This window comes from Diadema setosum, chromosome 20, assembly GCF_964275005.1.
Source record: "Diadema setosum chromosome 20, eeDiaSeto1, whole genome shotgun sequence".
Taxonomy (NCBI): Eukaryota; Metazoa; Echinodermata; class Echinoidea; order Diadematoida; family Diadematidae; genus Diadema; species Diadema setosum.
This window is the reverse complement of record NC_092704.1, coordinates 32930082-32950766: the sequence shown is the minus strand read 5'-3', so window position 1 is coordinate 32950766 and position 20685 is coordinate 32930082. Positions and strand designations below refer to the sequence as shown.

The 20685-nt window shown below is 37.0% G+C and overlaps 1 protein-coding gene across 1 annotated transcript in view; it reads left to right on the top strand.

Moving 5' to 3' along the window:
• Positions 1–3202: 3202 nt before the first annotated feature.
• LOC140243620 (E-selectin-like) overlaps positions 3203–20685 on the top strand; it is a 30849-nt gene continuing 13366 nt past the window's right edge. The window contains exon 1 of the mRNA XM_072323285.1: positions 3203–3263. Coding sequence (XP_072179386.1) covers positions 3203–3263 — 61 coding nt within the window. The remainder of the gene's footprint in view (positions 3264–20685) is intronic.

Here is a 20685-nt window from a genome sequence, read left to right as displayed (position 1 = left end):
CCCTCTTGATGATCTTCGTTTTCCATAGTTGCAGACAATGGGGATCAAACACATTCACTCGAGCGCCACTGGCGCCTTCCAGTACCCATGAAAGGTCATAAAAAGATGAATTGCTTCCATTGCGTTGTCTCGTTGCTTTACACGTGCCGTAAGTTTGAGGATTGGCGTCACTGTGCATTGTGCGCATTGTAGGGGATTGGGCAATGGGGGCATGGTGGGGGGAACCCCTTTCTTTTTCTTTTTCTCATCATTATAAATTGGATGAAAAACAACTTGACCTTGGCGCTCATAACGACTGGGATTATTACTGTGATGAACGTGTAAAACCTGCTTTATACTTTTCACTTCTAATCATCACATTTTGGACTATAAGAAGAATACTGCAAGTTAACCTATTTGCAACTGGAATACCCAAAACCTTCATTTCGGGTTATCTTATTTTCTAAAGTTTTCAGCTTTCCCCTTTTCGTTTTGACATTCGTAGAATATAATTATGTAATTTGAAAGACGTCAAAGGGTAGCAAAGGTATGTCAGAATTATTTCTGCGATGAATCATTCTCTTTGTAACTCTCAATAGGCTTAACAAATAAACAATAAGTATAATAGACAGCAATAAACATGCAGTGGGCTGTTAACATCAGTTAGAATGATGTCGAAAAGATAAAAAGATTGCTTTACCTTTCAAGGAACCATGGACCATTTTAGGCCAGATACCTTTTATATACATTTTCTTCTTCATGAAATTACTGAGTTAACATTGCACTAGATAGTAAAGAATATATCGTGAACTTGGGAAAAAAGAATTGCAGGTTTCCTAACACTGACTTCGAACTTGAAATTCCCAATTTGGGTGCGTTCGAGCGCTCTAAAGCGAGCCAAAGCGAACTGAACTAAAGCGTACCGTGTCGTGTACCATGCCAGTTTTGGAGCGTTAGAGTGCTCTGTTGAGAAAGCGTACCTCACGAGTTATTTTACGAAAAGGTCACGCATTTTTGCAGCAAGAATGTCATTCACCTGGCGCTCGAAGTACTTACAGCTGTCCCGAACAAAGAGAATGATTGCATTGCATTGTGACGTATGCGCATGATACGCGCAATCGTCATGCTTTCAGAGAACTTTTGGTACGCTTTTGGTACGCTTTTGGAGCACATCGGGAAGTGGTCCACTTTTGGCTCGGTACAGTATGGTATACTTTTTGGTGCGTTCGAGCGCTCCTCTGGCGAGGGTACCGTACGGTCACGGTTCGCTTTAGGAGGGCGCTCGAACGCACCCTATGATCATTCCATGGTCACGGCGTCATCCCAAGAGGAGAAAGAAAAAAATCACAGATTGAGGTCGTCAACAAAACGAACAGATGTCGATTCAGCACACAGCGTTCAAGAAACTGTCGGAAATACGTCATACCTTTTAATATCCACCAATCACACTCACATAACACTTGCCTTCAAGTCGCCTTATTGGCTCCCTGTTACAGGGGCGGATCTAGGAATTTCGTAAAGGGGAGGCGCCTTTGCAAGATTAAAGGGGACGCACGACCCCCCCCCCCCCCATTTTTATTTTCATTTTTTTTATCTTTTGTTTGAACCGAATAAAAAGAGGGGCGCGCGTCCGGTGTGCCCCTTCTGGATCCTCCACTTTTGTTATACGTTAGTGATCGTATTGCTTTTAAAGAGGGTGGCTAGAAACTAATCAGTGGGAATCCGTGGGAATGCTGGGGGTGATTGTTCCAGTAATTCATTTAAAAGTACATTATATATTTTTTGCTGTGTGAAAATAATTTGCTTCAGAATGGTATCATATTCAAGTAATGTGCAGTTCAATGTTTCCAGGTTGGGATGCCTGTACAGTGACGGGGCGATTGTTGACATTAAACTGCACATTACTTGAATATGGGACCATTCTGAAACGAATAATCTTCACACAATAGATAAATATAATGTACTCTTTAATGAATCCCACAAGGATTGGAACACTCATCCCCCAGCATTCCCACTCATTCCCACTGATCAGATACTAGCCATCCCCATCAAAATTATAGTGCTCGCTTTCCGTTGTGTTCGTCGTTTTGCCCGAGGTTACATTTCCTCTGTAACTCCAAGTTACGCCCCAAAAGATTGTTGCGATCATTTGCTTCTGGTTCTCTTTTTGTCTCTATAAAGCGTCCATCAAATCATGGGATGGGGAGATCATTTTACCTATGCCTGCCCTGGCGACATCAAACCGTTTCCCGTGAACCATTCAAGAAACATGTAAAAATCTGTTTTTGTCTTAACCCGTTGAGGACGGGATGATATTCCGACAACACACATTGCCCACAGATGCCTGTCCGAGTATACTCGTTCCCAGTCTTGAACGGGTTAATCTTGCTTTGAATTCGTTTATGCGCCTTGAGAACTCTATTGAGTGGATATGGCACAATATCAGACATTTGTCAAATCATTATTGTACTTTTGAGGTCAACTTGCTAACAGAAACTAACTTCGTGTTCGATTTCGATTTTTTTTCAAGTAGCATTGGAGTGAGATTTGAAGTAGCACTACCTTTTTTGTAGTTAAAGGGAATTTTATAGACCCTACCCTTAAAACATCAATTTTAGTGATAATGCTTGAATGATTTCGGTTGACCTTTTTTCTTTTTAATTAGGGAAAGAGTTTGCTGTAGCTGAATAATTAACTGACTCGACATTTTTTTTTTTTATGGACAGAAAATTCTTCCGAAGAACTTTGATTTGACCTCGTTCACCGAAATATCGTTGTTCCTTAATGTATCACTCTTCATTGCAAACATGAGAACTTGTGCATACACATGGTTGTTTTTGTTTTTGTTTTTGTTTTTGTTTTTGTTTTTTGTTGTTTTGAAGTTTATGAGAACGCTCGTCAACTAGCTCCTGGAGTAGATTTAAGGTTTTCAAACAGTAGTCAAAAAGATTTGGGCAGTAAAATAATGCAAATCTATGCTGAAAAAAAAAATGCTTATAAAAAGTACTGTTTTGCGGGCGGGTTTGAAAGGCCATGTTTTGACCAAATGCCGAAAAAAAAAAGTGCGATCGCAAACGCATTTGAGTAAAAAAAAAAACAAAAAAAAACAAAAAAAAAAACGCGTTACTGAAGAGTTGATAAAAACAAAGTCGTGTATAACTCGGTCCTGCCCATGTCAACTAATTCCAACTGCACACCTCGGTTCCTCGGGTCGAACTGCGCAATGGGGCTGCGCAGTGACAAGGTCAACCTCTCGACCTGTGATAAACGTGATAGCAGCTCGAGTAAATGCAGCCCTCGTTAATTTTTCATGTAAATTTCCCATATTTTGTTCATGTTTGATTTAACCTTATGCGTCTTTTCAAGTAAACCATGCATTGGAAGGAAGTGCTAGGCTTCAATGCTCCTCTTTATTTTTTCTTTCATTATGTCTGTCATTCAGAGTGCACATATTCATTACACCAGATACTAATCAGCTGTAAGCAAGATATTCAGTGGGATAAAGTTTTAGGGGCGAGTTTCTTTAATTTGTCTCGATCTACAACCAGCTGTCACTGAAACCTAGACACGCTTTTTTTTTCTTTATGTAAAAGGAGAGAATGGTATCACATGAACAGCTTTGAAAAAAAAATGATGAACCAGTATAAATCAGAATAGCAGCAAAGAAAAAAAAAACTCATTGCATATAAAACCTGGATAACAAAGATTGTCCCTAACAACCAAGCTTATTTATCTGTCAATAAAATTGGCATAAAAGCTGATGGGATAGCGGAGGGTAAGGGTAGGGGTTTCCCTTTCATTGTCCGTTCCAAAATTGAAGGTATTCACCTAGAAATTTATATAACTTTCTAGATTTATCTATGTAAACTTTCTTGCATGGCCTATCAGTCTAAACCGAATTTGCCCTTCACGTTTTCAGCATGTTCAGTGTTAAAACTATCGTCTCAGAAGCTATTCTGACACGTATTGTGACGCTTTTATTGACACAAATGCAGCTTTTTTGTTTCGCCTTTCTTAGGCTTGTTATTTCTTTTTCAATGACGTGCAAACCTGCCTGCGGGTGAGGTCATCAAGCAAAGTAAAACATATCATTTCATAATTATGGGTACTATTCCCGTACTGCTTGGTTTTTGACAAAAGGGTATCTCACCCTCAGGGAGAGTTGCATGTTCCACAGTTATTTTGTTACAGATCACTTAGCACATTACAATAATGTTAAAGATCTGTTTCCAAGGCCTCTTTTCTTGCGTGCGAATTGCTTGGCAACATAGATCCCCAAGTTGCCATTAAATTTTACAAAATAGCAGGTGGTCTATATAGCAAAGAAAACATAGGAATACGTCCATTATGTGAAAATAATCAGTGCAAAACGTTTCATTTACTGTTGATATGATGCCCAGAATTAGGTAAGGTGTACTTACGCAACATCGAACCCTTGAATAGCTTAAAGGGGAATTCCAAACCAGTAATAAGTTAGTGGACATACAAAAAAAGAGTAAAATCTTAACGAGAGAACAGTGAAAACTTGATCAAGATCGCCAAAGAAATGGGGAATTTATGAAAATGTGAAGTTTCATTGCATTCTGCAGGTCAGTATACTCTTACAGATGATACGAACTGCAAAAGTTAATGCTATGTATCTACGAGTATAGCGCGTATTACCGACACTTGAAATAATATAAAAATGAAGGTTAAAGTCAATGATTATTAAATATTGATTACTAAAGGCCACCGCACACCATACGATTTTCAGTTGCACGACTGACCGACTTTGGATCTGAAACAAACAAGCGTATTTATTCTGATGCTAGTGCGATTTAATTTCGGATCCAAAGTCAGTCAGTTGTGCGACCGCAAGTCGTATAGTGTGCATTTAAGGACTCCTTGGCCTTGATCTGTAGGTTAAGTAATAACATTGATCGTCACTGACAACCAAGCTTATTCATCTGGCAATAAGATTGGCATAAAAGATAACGGGTTAGCGAAGGGTAAAGGGTGGTGGTTTCCCTTTCTTTGTCCGTCCCAAAATTGAAGGTACTCACCTAGAAATTCATATAACTTTTCATATTTATTCATGGCAACTTGCCTGCATGGCCTATCAGTCTAAACCGAATTTGTCCTTCACGCTGTCAGTGTTAAGACTATTGTCGCAGAGTCTATTCTGACACCTATTGTGATGTTTCTATTGACACAAATGCAACTTTTCGTTTCGCCTTTCTTAGGCTTGTTATTTTCTTTTTATAATGCACACCTGCCGGGGGGGGGGGGGGGGGTCATCAAGGAGTGCAAAGCATATCATTTTATATGTTTCACTTTGAGGGCACTATTCCCGTACTGCAATGGTTTTTGACAATAGTGTATTTCACCCTCGGGGAGAGTTGAATGTTTCACAGTTATTTTGTTACAGATTACTAAGCACATTACAATGTCAAAGATCTCTTTCAAAAGCCTCTCTGCTTGCGTGCGCATTGCTTGGCAACAAAGATCCCCAAGTTGCCATTAAATTTTACAAAATATTTTGACGTTGGTAGAGGATGCTTAGCAGGCGGTCTATATAGCAAGGACAACATAAGAATGCGTTCATTATGCGAAAACAATAAGTGCAAAACCCCCTCATCTGCTGTTGATATGATGCTCAGAATTAGGTTAGACCTGTTTACGCAACATCTAACCCTTGAATAGCTTAAGGGGGGATTCCGAGCCAGTAATAAGTTAGTTTAATTTTAAAAAGAGTAGAATCTTACAAACACAACAGTCACAATCTAGTCAAGATCGCCGAAGAAATGGGAACGTTATGAAAACTTGAAAAACATCTAACCTTTGGATAGTTTAAGGGGGAATTCCAAGCCAGTACTAAATTAGTTTAATATTTAAAAAGAGTAAAATCTTACAAACACAACAGTAACAATCCAATCAAGATCGACGAAGAAATGGGGAAGTTATGAAAACTTGGAGTTTCATTGCATTCTTCAAAACAGTTCTTGCTCAGTTGATATGGACATACGAATGTGTGAGCTGATGATTTCATAACCTCATAACTTTCCATTGTTTTTATTTAAAAAAAAAGATGAAGATTCAAGTTTTTTGTTTTTTTGTTTTGTTATTTTGGATCTGAAATAAACAAGCGTATGTATTCTGAGGCCATTGTGATTCATCTCGGATCAAAATTCACGGATCAAAATTCAGTCAGTCGTACGAACAAAGGTTGCCAAGAGTGCGGTTAAGGATTCCTTGGTCTTGATCTGCAGGTTTACTAATGTATAAAACTACTCAAACATATAATCTAAAAGTTCCTTTTGGCACCATTGCCATGCTACTACTCATTATCTAAAGATGTATATGAAATGAGTTCATTGATGTTTAGAAGTAATAAACCAAACTTAAAGGGGATGGCTAGTAACCAATAAGTCGGAATCAGTGGGAATGCTGAGGGACGATTATTGCAATTCTTGTGGGATTGATTTAAGAGTACATTTTATATTTATTGTTGTGTGAAAATTATTTGCTTCAAAATGGTCTCATATTCAAGTAATGTGCAGTTTAATGCCCCGTCACTGTACAGGCATGCTTGCCTGGAACCATTAAACTGCACATTACTTGAATATGAGACCCTTCTGAAGCAAATAATTTTCACAGAACAGTAGATATGTAATTTACTCTTAAATGAATCCCACAAGATTATTGGAACAGTCATCCCTCAGCACTCCCATTGATTCCCACTGATCAGTTACTAGCCATCCCCTGTATATGACCAAGCTAAACAAAATCATCCGAATTGATGAGAAACAGTGGCCTTGGCCCCTTTTCACACATTCGTTGTTTCTGTCCGTTGTTTAGCGCTGTTTCTACTTAAGGTAGCTTACATATATGTGACCACGATGCATAAAAACACCGCACACTGTACGACTTTCAGTCGAGCGATTGACCTACTTCAGATCTGAAATAAATGAGAATAGCCTCATATTCTTACTAGAATTATTTGCCATTAGAGTCACGCTAATCCCCTAATTCACAATTGTTTAAAAGTAGATTATGATACGTGTGTCGTTTCTTTTTATATCAAGAAATATATTAATTCAATGACTAATACCCATACAGTTTTATCAGTTATTATAATTTGATTCAGTGTGAATAGATGTTGTTGTTTGTCGTTTTTTCCTAATTTCAAGGTTTTGTTTAACTAGGAACTGTTGTAGTATTTGCATGTATTTTGTTATATCAGCGTTATATGTTTGATTTCTGATTGTATTTAAATGTATATTTTTATTCTTTTTCTTTGTTTGCCGGTAACTGTAATTCTGCAATATTTTATGTGTTGTGCTTTAAAGGGCCCAGATAAAAGCCTGCCAATGCTGACTTGGGCCACCCTTTAAAAAGATGTGAAATAAATAAATAAATAAATATGTAAGTGAACACGTCTGTTTATTTCAGATCCAAAATCAATCAGTCGTGCGACAGAGAGTCCTATCGTGCGCATGGTCTTTAACTCTTTATGTGCCATGGTGGAAACCCCCTGTGTGCCACGTTATTCTGAGACACGAAGGTAGTCATGCTTTGAGAAAGAATCCTGTTTTTCCAATTTGTATAACTTCTACGAATTTCTGTTAAGCTGGACATTCTATTGAGCAAAGTTAAAGAGGAATGCCAAACTTTGTTTCCATTTACAATGTATCGCAAATCTATTTTCAATTATTCTTTTGAATTACCAATTGCTACATTACTGTTAAGGCATGACTTTTGCACATAAGATAGTGACGAAACTTAGAATGGACACGCAAATCTAGTTGGGAACAGCGCTTGATAGTCAATCACCACTTAGAATGCAAGCCGTATGTGAGAGGAACAAAAGCGCGAGAAACGCTTTGATTGTACGGCGGGATTAGCGATTTATCGATCGGTTTTGGCGGCTTTGTTTGTTGAGCAGAATATGCGAAGTTGGCACGCCGTCGACTGAGCCGGACGTATGAACGTGGCACATAAAGAGTTAAGTGGCATTTGAAGGTCAAAGTACAGTAGAAAGACACTGATTTAATATTTGCAGTGGGTGTACACACAGCGAGAGAAGGTGGGATCAAGAAGGTTGAAGAGATGGAGTAACAACAGAGTTATTTCCTTTGATCTATGTTCGAAGCCGCCGTTCAAAAATATTTGAAGCATGTGCCAAACATGGTCTGCCGCGCCGATACGAAGACAATTGACTCGTGTCTCATTGCATAATCACGAGCCACTTTCAAAGGAAGATATGTCTTTAGTGATGGTAATTACTTTTCGCTATCCCTTCTTTAAAAGCTAGGTGGTACAGACACGAGGATGCGCGAACAGAAATTGAGGAAAAATGCTGAAATGAAAATGAAAATTATTCGACTGGGCATACGCGGGCACTAATCTGATATACCTGTCAATAAAGAATTATACTTGAAGATTATTACATGTTAGTTTCATTTGGGGAAATTAAGTCGAAAAGTGATAAAACCAGCTTTCCAGGATGGTACAGTTTTAAACATTTTAACATAATACAGCTCTGATTTACACTTTTGCGCAAATTTCTGAAAGGAATTGACTTTTGTTTTACATGCTTTATTATTAAGTGAAATTTCATTTCATTTAATGAATAGATAAGCAAAATATGGCCAACATTATGATAACGTTCAAAATGAATCTTCAGATTGCTCAGCAGGACGGCGGCTTGGAACATCGATCATTAAAGGCACAAGTGCACTTGTGGAATTCTTTTGTACATCAATAGAAATCTGACAGCTGTTTGAATAAATTACAGCCAGTTGGAACTCCATGTGTAAAACCTCCTTGCGTGGGATCGACCTATTTGATCTAATGTATGAAAAATGAACATGAGTAAAATGGGCTTTGATAAAAAGCATTTAAGTTAATTCAGTATCTAGTAGGCCTATTACCCTGGTGTGTGAATTTTAAAAGGGAAGTTTACAAAGACAAATACGCGAGATTGAGTGAATGCAGAGAATAGTAATAGTAACAGAACACACCAGTGACGTTTCAGGAAAATCGAAAAATCTGTTCAAAAGTTAGGGATTTATTAGGTGTCAATGTCGCTATCGTTGGATGTAAAGACCAAAAGAGTTTCTGTGAGACAATGATATAAAGAAAATATGAAGAGAATGTTACAAAAGTTCATAAAAAAAAATGAACACTACGCATCCCTTTCTTTCTGATGACACAATAGTTAGGCCAAGCCAATGTTTCCCGTGGTTTCTGACCGACAAATTTATAGTCTGTTATTATATCAAAAAAGTAAATATGTTGAATTCTCTTAATCATGTGAATTCTGCAGTGATGTCACTGTTGTCTCCACATTTAGTGACGGTGCGACACCATTTTGTTTTAATGAGTTAATCATAACTTTTGAACGAATTTCCGATTTTTCTTGAACTTCACTTATATGTTCTATACTTATTATTGCTGCCTTGAATCAATCCAAATAATATACGTATAATGGAGTAAATTTTTACGTTTAATCACAGGTATCTCCACGCAAGTTGTCTCTTTTTTTTTCTTTTTTTTTCTTTTTTTTGGTTTCTTTGTCCTTACTTGATTCCTGATTTACTACTAAATTTTGTGGAGATTGTTACGAAGGCCAAGGAAGGTGGAACTGGAAAATTCCCACCTCTCCGGTGGGGTAATTGGTAAATGACATATTTGTAAGCATACGAACTTGGAATAAGTCGGGAAAGTCCCATTCCCGACGTCATTATCTCTCCCTCTGTCCCTTCCCCTCCTTCTCTCTCTCTCTCTCTCTGCCTGCCTCACACAAGAGCGCACACACTCGCGCACAAGCAGCGAGCACTTACCGTTAATGTGTCGTCGCGAAAGCTACACTCAAAATTACCACGGTCTGAATGGAAATCAGCCTTCCCTACTTGCCTTCAAGCTGAGGTAAAACACACATTATTATTTCTAATTTTGATCACGTACTGATAGTCCCTCTATATTGATTTGAATCATTTTCAAATGTTAAAAAGTGTCTCTATATAACAAAGAAAGAAAGAAAATTCATATGATGTGATTGTTATTGTCATTAATAAATCGGCTCTTAATTTCATTAAGTATCATAAAACTAAACACCGTTTCATAATATTAAGGATAAATTCTACCAAAGTGAGGTGAGTTGATGACATTACAAGTGAAAGATTTTGTACTGGCCCTTAATACAAATCTTTAACAGTTCTCCCCTTTTTTGGCATGAAATCAAACAAGGAAAAGAATAAGAAGAAACGCACTTTATACTTTCTTTTATTCTTCGCTTCTAATTATTCGCGTTACAACCGGGTCTACGGCAATTACTCTCCGGGGCATATACCCCAGACCTTCCCCTTTGCCCTAATCCTAATCCTAATCTTGAACTTAATCCTAATCCTAACCCAAACTCCTAACCTATACCTAACCCTAACCCTAATCTTAACTAATCTTAACCAGTATTTAGCCGTGGGAAAATTGCCCTCTGGGGGTAATTAAAACCTAGCAAGAGTAACTTGCAGTTGAAAAGGGGCTGTTGTTGATGAATTATAGGTTTTCCGGTCAATTCCATAATTTTGTCATTCAAATTATGAATAAAGGTTTTCATCAGATTTGCATTCGAATCAATAAAAAGGCGTTCAAATTCAAATTTTGGCCACTGCTCTACTCTCACGGTTTATTTAAATTCCTTGAGCTTTCAGTTAAGTTTTTTAATCATTCATTTCAGATTTCATTTCTTTCAATTCAGAGAGAACCCCATTCAATCTAACGACTCAAAGCTGGCATTCAAGTTCGCTCCAGCTTGATAGACGTTCAATTTCGTCCCAAATACCAGTTTCAATTTCGAACGCAACTGCGCACTTTGAAATTTCAAATTCAATCAACATAAGAAATTCTTATTCGTTTCTACGGGTCCTTTCTTTTTTTCTCTCTCTTGGTTATGTATTGGATTACTGAATAAAATTCCATTTTAATTTCAAAGTTTCATCTATTCATTTTAGTTTATTGATTGTATTGTCTGTATAATCTCATTCTTCCACCTTCAAATTACACCTTTACAGTATCGATGTAACATTAAGGAAATGGCTATATCAAAAAAAAAAAAAAAAATGTCTGCATTCAAATTTAGATTTTGATTCCATTCCTACCTTCTTCATGTCCATACCATAAGTTGCCACTATCGGCTCAGCTGTAGACCTGCTCACTCAAGGGTTTTGCCAGTGATAGTCTTGCTATAGTTGTCAAAAGCTTCGCCCTTAAATTCTTTCCGTGTTCGAGATATTTATGTATACTCTTCTCTAACATCGGTAATGTCGTATATGAAATTAATGTTCATGTCTGTGTTTCAAAGAGGAGTTATACAAGCTTTCATGGGCCCTATATAAGGTATTATGAGGTAAAGGTCCAATTTCAAGATACATTAATTTTTGCGTATTCGAATAGATGAGTAATTGCAAAGAATATTAGAAACAACGAAAACACTTCCAATGCAAGGCCATATGTGACCCTGCACCACAAAACAAACAAAAAGTCGCCAGAGATGTATTTTTAGTTAAGACCATATTCTGAAAGAGCAGACTTTAAGCTTTAAAATGATGTATAATTCAAATCAAATGGACTCTCCTAACCTATCTAAATATTGGGGAGAAAGCACAAACTCAGGAAAAGTGTGAACTGAGAAAAGAGGCTCTAAAGTACTACAGTGTCTATCCAAGTGCTTAATCTTTACCTAACCGCGCTGGCTGTGCGATGAATGGGACAAAAAAAATCAATATGTAATCCACCAGAGTAGCAGCAATGAAGGGATTATCAGATTAAACTGAAATTGAGCATGCGTCATTAACACATTCTGTCTATAATTAATGACAACTTTCAAAGCAGTAGCACTATCTTTTGAAAAGTTATTGAAGTTGAAAGTGAAGAGTGTGTACAAGGGTTTTTTTTTCAGAAATGAAAAAGGGACTCTAAAGACACACCTAATCACACTATTCTACCAAAAATGTTTGAGATAAACTGCTAAAAAACACACTTTTTCCGCCCGTTTTATGACCCCAAATTTCAGCATAATGTGAAAGAAGACTTGCTTTTTCAGAAAATAGAAAAAGTCAAGATCGGCTAGGTTGACCCATTTCACTTATTTTAAGTCCTCACACAAAAACAGTGTGTGCGACTTTTTGTTTATGCCTCCGCCACGAAGTGGTGCCGGAGGCATTATGTTTCGGATTGTCCGTCCGTCCGTCCGTTCGTCCGTCCGACGTCCTTCCGTCCGTCCGTCCTTCCGTCCGTCCGTAATGAATTTTGTGGACAAGGTAACTATCAAAACCTGTTGAGGTATCCTAATGAAACTTGGCATGTATGTGTATTAGGGGGTGAAGTTGTGCCTATCAACTTTTGGGTGTACATGCTCAAGGTCAAAGGTCAAAAGGTCAAGGTCAAATACATAAAATTTCAGTATTTCCACCATATCTATTGAATACCTGAAGATATTTTCTTGAAACTTAGTGTATACATGTATCACCCAATTAAGATTCTCTGGAGAAAGTTTGGGTCATGAGGTCAAAGGTCAAAGGTCAAAAGGTCAGGGTCAAATACATAGAATTTCACTATTTCCACCATATCTATTGAATGCCTGAAGATATTTTCTTGAAACTTAGTGTATACATGTATTACCCAATTAAGATTCTCTGGTGAAAGTTTGGGTCATGAGGTCAAAGGTCAAAGGTCAAAAGGTCAAGTAAAAATATTAAAACTTCTTTTTTTTTTCTCCATACCTTAGAAAATTGTTCAAGGTATCTTCATGGAACATAGTATATACATATACTGACTGTAAGTGATTATCTAGAGAATGTAGAGTTCATGGGGTCAAAGGTCAGGGGTCAATGGTCAAGTGCAACACTTCAAAATTTTACTATTTCCCTCCTATCATGCAATGCCAGCAGGGTTATTTTTTTTTTTTACACTTGGTGTATGCATACATGTGTAACCTAATAGAAATTCTTTGGAAAGTTTTTTTTTTTTCTTCTTTTTTTGCCTCAAAGGTCAAAAGGTCAAAGATCAAGTGAAAGTGCTGAACTAACTTTTTCCTCCATATCTCGGAAGTGGCTCAAGTTATCTTGAAACTTAGTACATATTATACATGTTCTACCTGAAAGTGATTATCTTATGAATTTTAGGGTCAAGGGCCAGATGAAAATGGTAACAATTTACTATTCAATTCAAAAATTGCACTTTTTCTCCACACCTGTACCTTGAAAATTACTCAATGCCTAAATGTATGAATGGGTCAAAGTCGAGTTAAAGTCCTTAAATCCCTAGATACATGCTCTCCTATTCATCCAATTAAACCTAGGTCAAGGAAGGTGAACATTCAACACATTTGTGACAAACTTGTCATTTCAATATTTTGCCAATTTTGTGAAAATGTAATCACACATTGTCCACATGTACTATCTAGACCTATTGGGAAAATCATGCATTATGGCGGAGGCATACCAGTCGCCAAAGCGACATTTCTAGTTTGTTTTGTGATGCACGGTCACATAATATGTGGTAAATGTTTGCCTTATATAATCGTGAACTTGCATTTTTAAATCGAACGCCCTTTTTTACATGTTTATTTGAGAAACTAATGAAATCTCATGCTGATCTAATCAAATTGAATGGACTAGTTACTTTTTTTGAATGTTGATCTCGGTGATCATTCAAAACCATTCGAACATGAATGATTGCATTGTTAAATCGAATGCAAATCAGCTGAAATTGGGCGGGAAAACCTAGCTGGGCAATCGATTTCACGCATCACAGATCATTCAAAGTCACTATAGGGGTAATCAATTCATTTAGCTTTAAATGTATTTGGTTTCTTGGTGAAGATGTTTTGCTTGCTATATACGATGCTTTAGGTTCACCTGTTTATTTTTGTTCTTAACTTTACGATGGTAAAATTGAAGTGAACAAAAAAGTTGTATACAGGCGCATCATGTTTTGTTTATTTAGATTAATGGTGGAGTTTGAATAACACCTAATTCGATGGGAAAAATTGACTATGTATTGACACTGTAAACATGAATGATATTTATATCTTGGGTTTTTGTTGTTGTTGTTGTTGTTGTTGTTGTTGTTGTTGTTGTCTATTTGATATCTAATTGGTTTCCTGTGTTGGACTATGTGACATAATGTCTGTCAGTTTGCCTAAAGTTGATGCATTGTATGGTTAGTGTCGGGCGTTGTCCGTATTAGTGCATCATGTCATCAAGGAGTATCATATTTATGTTGTTGTGTTGTTTGGATACACTGCTGACTGGACTTTATCATTTAACATTTCTTGAAATGAAAATCAAGAATACTTCTTTCTCCCCCTCCCCATCGTCACCCCATTACCCCTTTTTCATACTCGTCAAAAAGTAGTATTGTATTTTCTTCAATAAGAAGATTGCACGAAGTAAGAAATTGATCACCTGAAAAAGAAAATATGAAAGCTCAGAACAAGTGCATCGAGACTATAGCGTTGATTTTTATTTCCTGTCATTTCATTTATTCATTTCCATATCCAATGTAATACAAATTGTTCCAGAGTATCATTAACGAGTTGCACAAAATGAAATGTCATAAAAAAAAAATACTGAAATGCACGATTAGGAAGTGCATTGCTTGCATTTGAAAATTGAACCCGCATGAAATTGATTTGCCGGAAACGAAACAGAGCTCCCATTATTGATCGCTTGGATTCTGAAGTTGAATGCCCGAATATTTTTACATGCGTGTGCTATGTGTCAATTTGAATGCGCATTAATGAATTGAAATGACAAAGGTATGAAATTGACTAGGAAAACCTGGGAAAATTTCCTGCCCAATACTCTGATCCTCTAACAAGAACAAATAAACCAAAAAATTGTATACATATTATAAACCTCTGTTATACGTCTGTTGTAACAAGCAGATAAAATCAGTCAACTGTAACTAGGTGATAACATCACCACTGAATGTAATTTGACTGGCAAAAAAAAACCAAACAAACAAACATATGAAATCTAATGTCTCATAACAGTCGATGCAGCATTTGTAACCATTGTAATGCTACCATTATGTTGAATTATTGTATTCAGTTTCACAGGTTGAGAAGTTTTGAAAAATATAAGGGACCTCTTGTTCCTTGATTGCGTACACAGTTGAATTGTGTTGAGTTGCTAAATTGCTCACTATGAGAAAAAAAAAGCATCACTTTATCTTTCTTACTGATGTCACACCGGGAGGACTTGGACGGGGGCAACTTTGCCCCTTTCAGACCACGAACACAACTGGAGCACCTTGAAAGGTGAAACTTTGCACTTTTCTGATCTGAAAGGTGCAAAGCTGCACCCGTAATGGTGCACCCAGATTGAGATAGGTCTGCACCTCTAAAGGTGCAAAGTTGCACGTATTTTGTGTACGAGTGTGGGTGTGTGTGTGCGCGCGCGCGCGTGTGTGTGCGTGTTTGTGTATAATACGTCATTCAGTGATAATTATTTTTGACAGTATATTTCTCCAATTATATCGGTCCACAGGACGTACTAATTGAAATGATGATGACACTGTTGAGTCGTGTTCTTCTCGTGTCCTGGGTTCTTACTCTGCTTATATCCAAATCAGGTAAGAGACTAAAGGGGCGATCACACATCGCCAGTTTAGATGGCGGTTCACGGCGGTTCTCAAACTGCCGTGAACTGTGTCCCAACGATGGCGGAAAGCACTTAAACGCGATGTGATTACGTTCTCAACGCGTTTTAAATACGGCGCTAACGCGGATTGGCGCTGTAGTAACACGGATTTCCCCGAAAGGTGGAGGAGTCCATATAAAGCCCGTAATTATTGTAGTTGGATGCATCAGATCCCTTTCACTCGTCTTCAAAGGGTTACAACAAGGAGGTATTACTCTGTTAGGTACAAAAACAGAATTTCAAAAGAAACTGCGAAACGTTGTAACACCCTGTGTATTTACAGATTGACATACGTGATGCAATAAGCTATTGTCTTCAAGTTTCAACATGTTTTTTTTTCTCTCTCATTTAACCTTTTAAATATCTGTATTAACTGTTATTAAAAAGACATACATGTTAAAGCAGAATGCAACATAGTATAAAAATTCACTGTTTTATTGCAGGTTTATATAATTATATCAAGTGATGTAAAAGTACTTGCTTGTTTTAACATCTCTTTTTTCCCCTTTCTTGATTAAGTTTTAACATATCTCTAACAAGAATCAATTAAAAGACATACATATTAAAGAAGAATATACTATATCTACATAATTTCTTGTTTATTTACAGGTTCACGTAACATAATGATGGGTTTTGTTTTGTTTTCAAGTTTCAACATCGCTTTTCCCTCTACTGTCTTAAGTTTCAACATGTCTGTTTTAACGTGTACTCTTACAAAAAAAAAAAAAAAAAGGCATACATAATCACGAAAGCAGAACCCAACATATTTATATAAGTCTTCTGTGTATAATTTACAGGTTCACGTAGTTGGCCATCTTTTAAGCTATCAAGCTTTAACAAAATTATGCACGCGCCTTTTAAAGAAGCTGATGTACTATTCAACAAACCTACCACCTTTTCGATATCAAATTTTCTGTTCTACTATGTGTTAAAATAAAACATTAATGAAACTTTTGCATTTAATGCAATAATTACCCGATCTAGTATTATAGGATCATCTGTTTTTCCCCCATTTTTATTGCTCCGCCACGAAGTGTCGCCGGAAGCATTATTCTCTTTTAAGTTCATTTTTTGTTTTTGCATGAAAAGTTATGGCGGTGTTGACACGGTATTATCACGGATCTTGCGGTGCAAACACGGAGGAGCCGTTCTTTACACGGTGGACGGCGTTTTGAACACGGTCCATTCCAAACCGCCAAGACCACCACTAAAAATTAAGCATGTTTCATTTTTTTTTTTTTTTTTCTGGCGGTTCCCGCGGTTCTCGTGGTTCATGGCGGATCAGTGACGGATGACCAGGGTTTGTGTACGATGTGAACACGGTCTTTGGCGGAGCACGGCGATGAAGGTGTATTATGGTTAGACGAAGACGCCTATTGTTTTTGGTGATGGCACCCTCGCTTGTTCCGTCTTTAGAGTCTGCTTGTCAGCGCTCTACTGGCTGCAGTTCTTCGATAATCTTCAAATTTGGCATGAAGGTGTATTATGAATAGACGAAGACGCCTTTTGTTTTTGGTGATGGCGCCCTCGCTTGTTCTGTCTATATGTAAAAAGGTAAATTCAATAGGGTCTGCTTGTGAGCGCTCTACTGGCTGCAGTTCTTCTTCGATCATCTTCAGATTTGGCATGAAGGTGTATTATGGTAAGATGAAGAGGCCTATTGTTTTTGGTGATGGCGCCCTCGCTTGTTCCGTCTTTATGTACATGAAAAGGTTAATTCAATAGGGTCTGCTTGTGAGCGCTCTACTGGCTGCAGTTCTTCTGAGATCATCTTCAAATTGGCATGAAGGTCCATTATGGTAAAGCGAAGCTGCCTATTGTTTTTTGTGTGGGCAGAGACATTGTTGCCATGGTAACAAGAATTTTGGTGGAAATAGCAGAGATTTCCTTGAGAGTGCTCTACTGGCTGCATTTATTCTCCAATCATCTTCAAATTTGGCATGAAGGTCCATTATGGTAAAGCAAGGCTGCCTATTGTTTTTGGTTTTGGCGGAGACATCGTTGTCATGGAAACAAGAATTTTTTGTGGAAATAGCAGAGATTGTCTTGTGAGCGCTCTACCGGCTGCATTTCTTCCATGATCATCTTCAAATTTGGCATGAAGGTCCTTTATTGTACATGTGTCCGAAGTTTAGAAGGCCTGTACATCACTGACTACACAGAAGACGATCTTTACTGTGAACCCAAAGTCACTGCTGCTCTTGAGGCAATGCCCCTATTGACAATAACTGCTACACCACTTCAGTAGCACAAGGTACACTTCCATACTTTGTCGATGACATGGCATATGCTCTGGCGACAATTGCTCCTGCATTGATACCTCTCTAGAGACAGAGTTAGTCTCATGGGTATGATTGGGTGTTAGGTTCAAGGCAGACTAAAGATTTGGATTAGGGTAAGCGTTAAGCTTTATGTGCGCTTCAACACTTTTATTCCTTGCCGGAGCATTTGTCATCACAGCATTTGTCATGGAACCCGCTTTGTCAGTTAACAAAACAATAAGATATCAGAAGTGGAAACAACCCCCCCCCCCCCAAAAAAAAAAAAAATGTCTGCATTGATACCTGTTTTCACCTATTGCCATATTATACATTTTTATCCCAAATTCATCCAATTCGCAGATTGGAAGAGGGTTAGGTTTACAGTGCATCCAGATTACTCTATAATTGTATTCCCTCACAGGTACTACCAGAGGATACTTTAGATTCTGCAGAGTTACACCGCTGCATCATATTATTGTCATCAAATTTAGTACCCAGAGGCAAAATGTGGACAGGATCATTGTTGCCATGATAACTGCATTGTATTTCTGTGTGAGCGCTATATATTGTGATGATGTATGATGCTGTGGGTTCGGGGGATACATGTGCTCGGCTGCGCGACCCGCCGAGCACCAATTTCTAGTTTTAGTTTGATAATTGTATTCTTAGTCCGTTTTGATAACAGTGTTTCTTTTTTTAACGCTCATTGTATATGTAGGGGAATGCATTGCATGAGGGTTCACTTGGCTGAGGCATCAGAAAAAACAATTACTTTCGTGGACCCTACCCCAATATCTTGCTTCCCTGTTCGTAGTATTGTATTATTTGGAAATTGTGCCATTCTAATGTGAATATACATTATTTAACTGTTATTATCATTTTCATTTTGCTGAATAGATAGTAATGATAACGAAGATGATGATAATAATGATAATAATAATAATAATAATAATAATAATAATAATAATAACAATACTTATAATAATAATAACGAAGATGATGATAATAATGATAATAATAATAATAATAATAATAATAATAATAATAACAATACTTATAATAATAATAACGAAGATGATGATAATAATGATAATAATAATAATAATAATAATAATAACAATACTTATAATAATAGTAATAATAATAATAATGATAATAATAATAATGATAACAAATTCATTTCATTTCATTTATTTCATTCCTACTTTCTTTTTCGTCAAACATAACACGAAATGAATCAGAAGACATAACATAGGCATATATTAGACTTTACATGATAGATAATGGTTAACAAATATGAAATTATACATGCATACCGGCAAAATACGAAGTTATGTTTGGAGGGGAAAAAACAAGAAAGAACTGAGAGGTTCACTGAAAAGCATGCTAGTAAATTGTGAACCACTCAAAGGATTCTTGTGAATACATTAAACTTTTTTTTTTTTTTACAAAGACAGGAGTGAACAAGACAGGACAGAACAAGACAGTAGAAACACAACGACATTACATGACTTTACAGTAGGGTACACCATGACAGTAAAAAAACACAGAAGAATAATGGAAAGAAAGGAGGAAAAGAAAGAGGGAAAAAACATCGGGATTAGAAGAGGGAATTGAGGTGTTTCAGCTCGATCAGCCGAGCAAAGTTTATACAAATAAGATAATGTAAAAAATACACAATGATGAAATCAATGATTGACGATGAACCCTTAGGCTGTAAAGACCAGCTAAGTAATGAATCGTATATATCTTAATATGAGTTCAAAAAAAATTAACTTACGCTTAAACAAATTCAAAGATAAAGAGTTTTTTATATCACAACTTAAAGAATTCCAAAATCTAGGGCCAGTGTATATAAATGCATTTTGAGCCAATAACGTTCTCAGAAGGGTTAAATGAAACTCATTTGATCGCCTGGTGAAATAATTATGAAAAGATTGATTTCGTGGAAACATTGAATCAAAAATGCTGGGAAGTGCATTTGTGTTGTAATTAAACATAAACTGACCCAGCTGAAAGAAAAACAAATCTTTGATTTTTAAAATCTTATATCTAACAAAATGGATCTGCATGGGAACGTGGAGAAACGCCACAAATAATAGGAAGTGCCTTTTTTGTAATAACAATAATCTATGTAATAAATTTTAATGGGCACTACCGAATGCTAAGATTCCATAATTCAAATAAGGTAATATTAATGAAAAATACAACGTCAGCAAAGAAGACAACGGGATATGAGATTTAAGTCTATTAACTCTTTATGTGCCATGGTGGAAACCCCCTGTGTGCTACGTTATTCTGAGACACGAAGGTAGTCATGCTTTGAGAAAGAATCCTGTTTTTCCAATTTGTATAACTTCTACGAATTTCTGTTAAGCTGGACATTCTATTGAGCAAAGTTAAAGAGGAATGCCAAACTTTGTTTCCATTTACAATGTATCGCAAATCTATTTTCAATTATTCTTTTGAATTACCAATTGCTACATTACTGTTAAGGCATGACTTTTGCACATAAGATAGTGACGAAACTTAGAATGGACACGCAAATCTAGTTGGGAACACCGCTTGAGAGTCAATCACCACATAGAATGCAAGCCGTATGTGAGAGGAACAAAAGCGCGAGAAACGCTTTGATTGTACCGCGGGATTAGCGATTTATCGATCGGTTTTGGCGGCTTTGTTTGTTGAGCAGAATATGCGAAGTTGGCACGCCGTCGACTGAGCCGGACGTATGAACGTGGCACATAAAGAGTTAATAA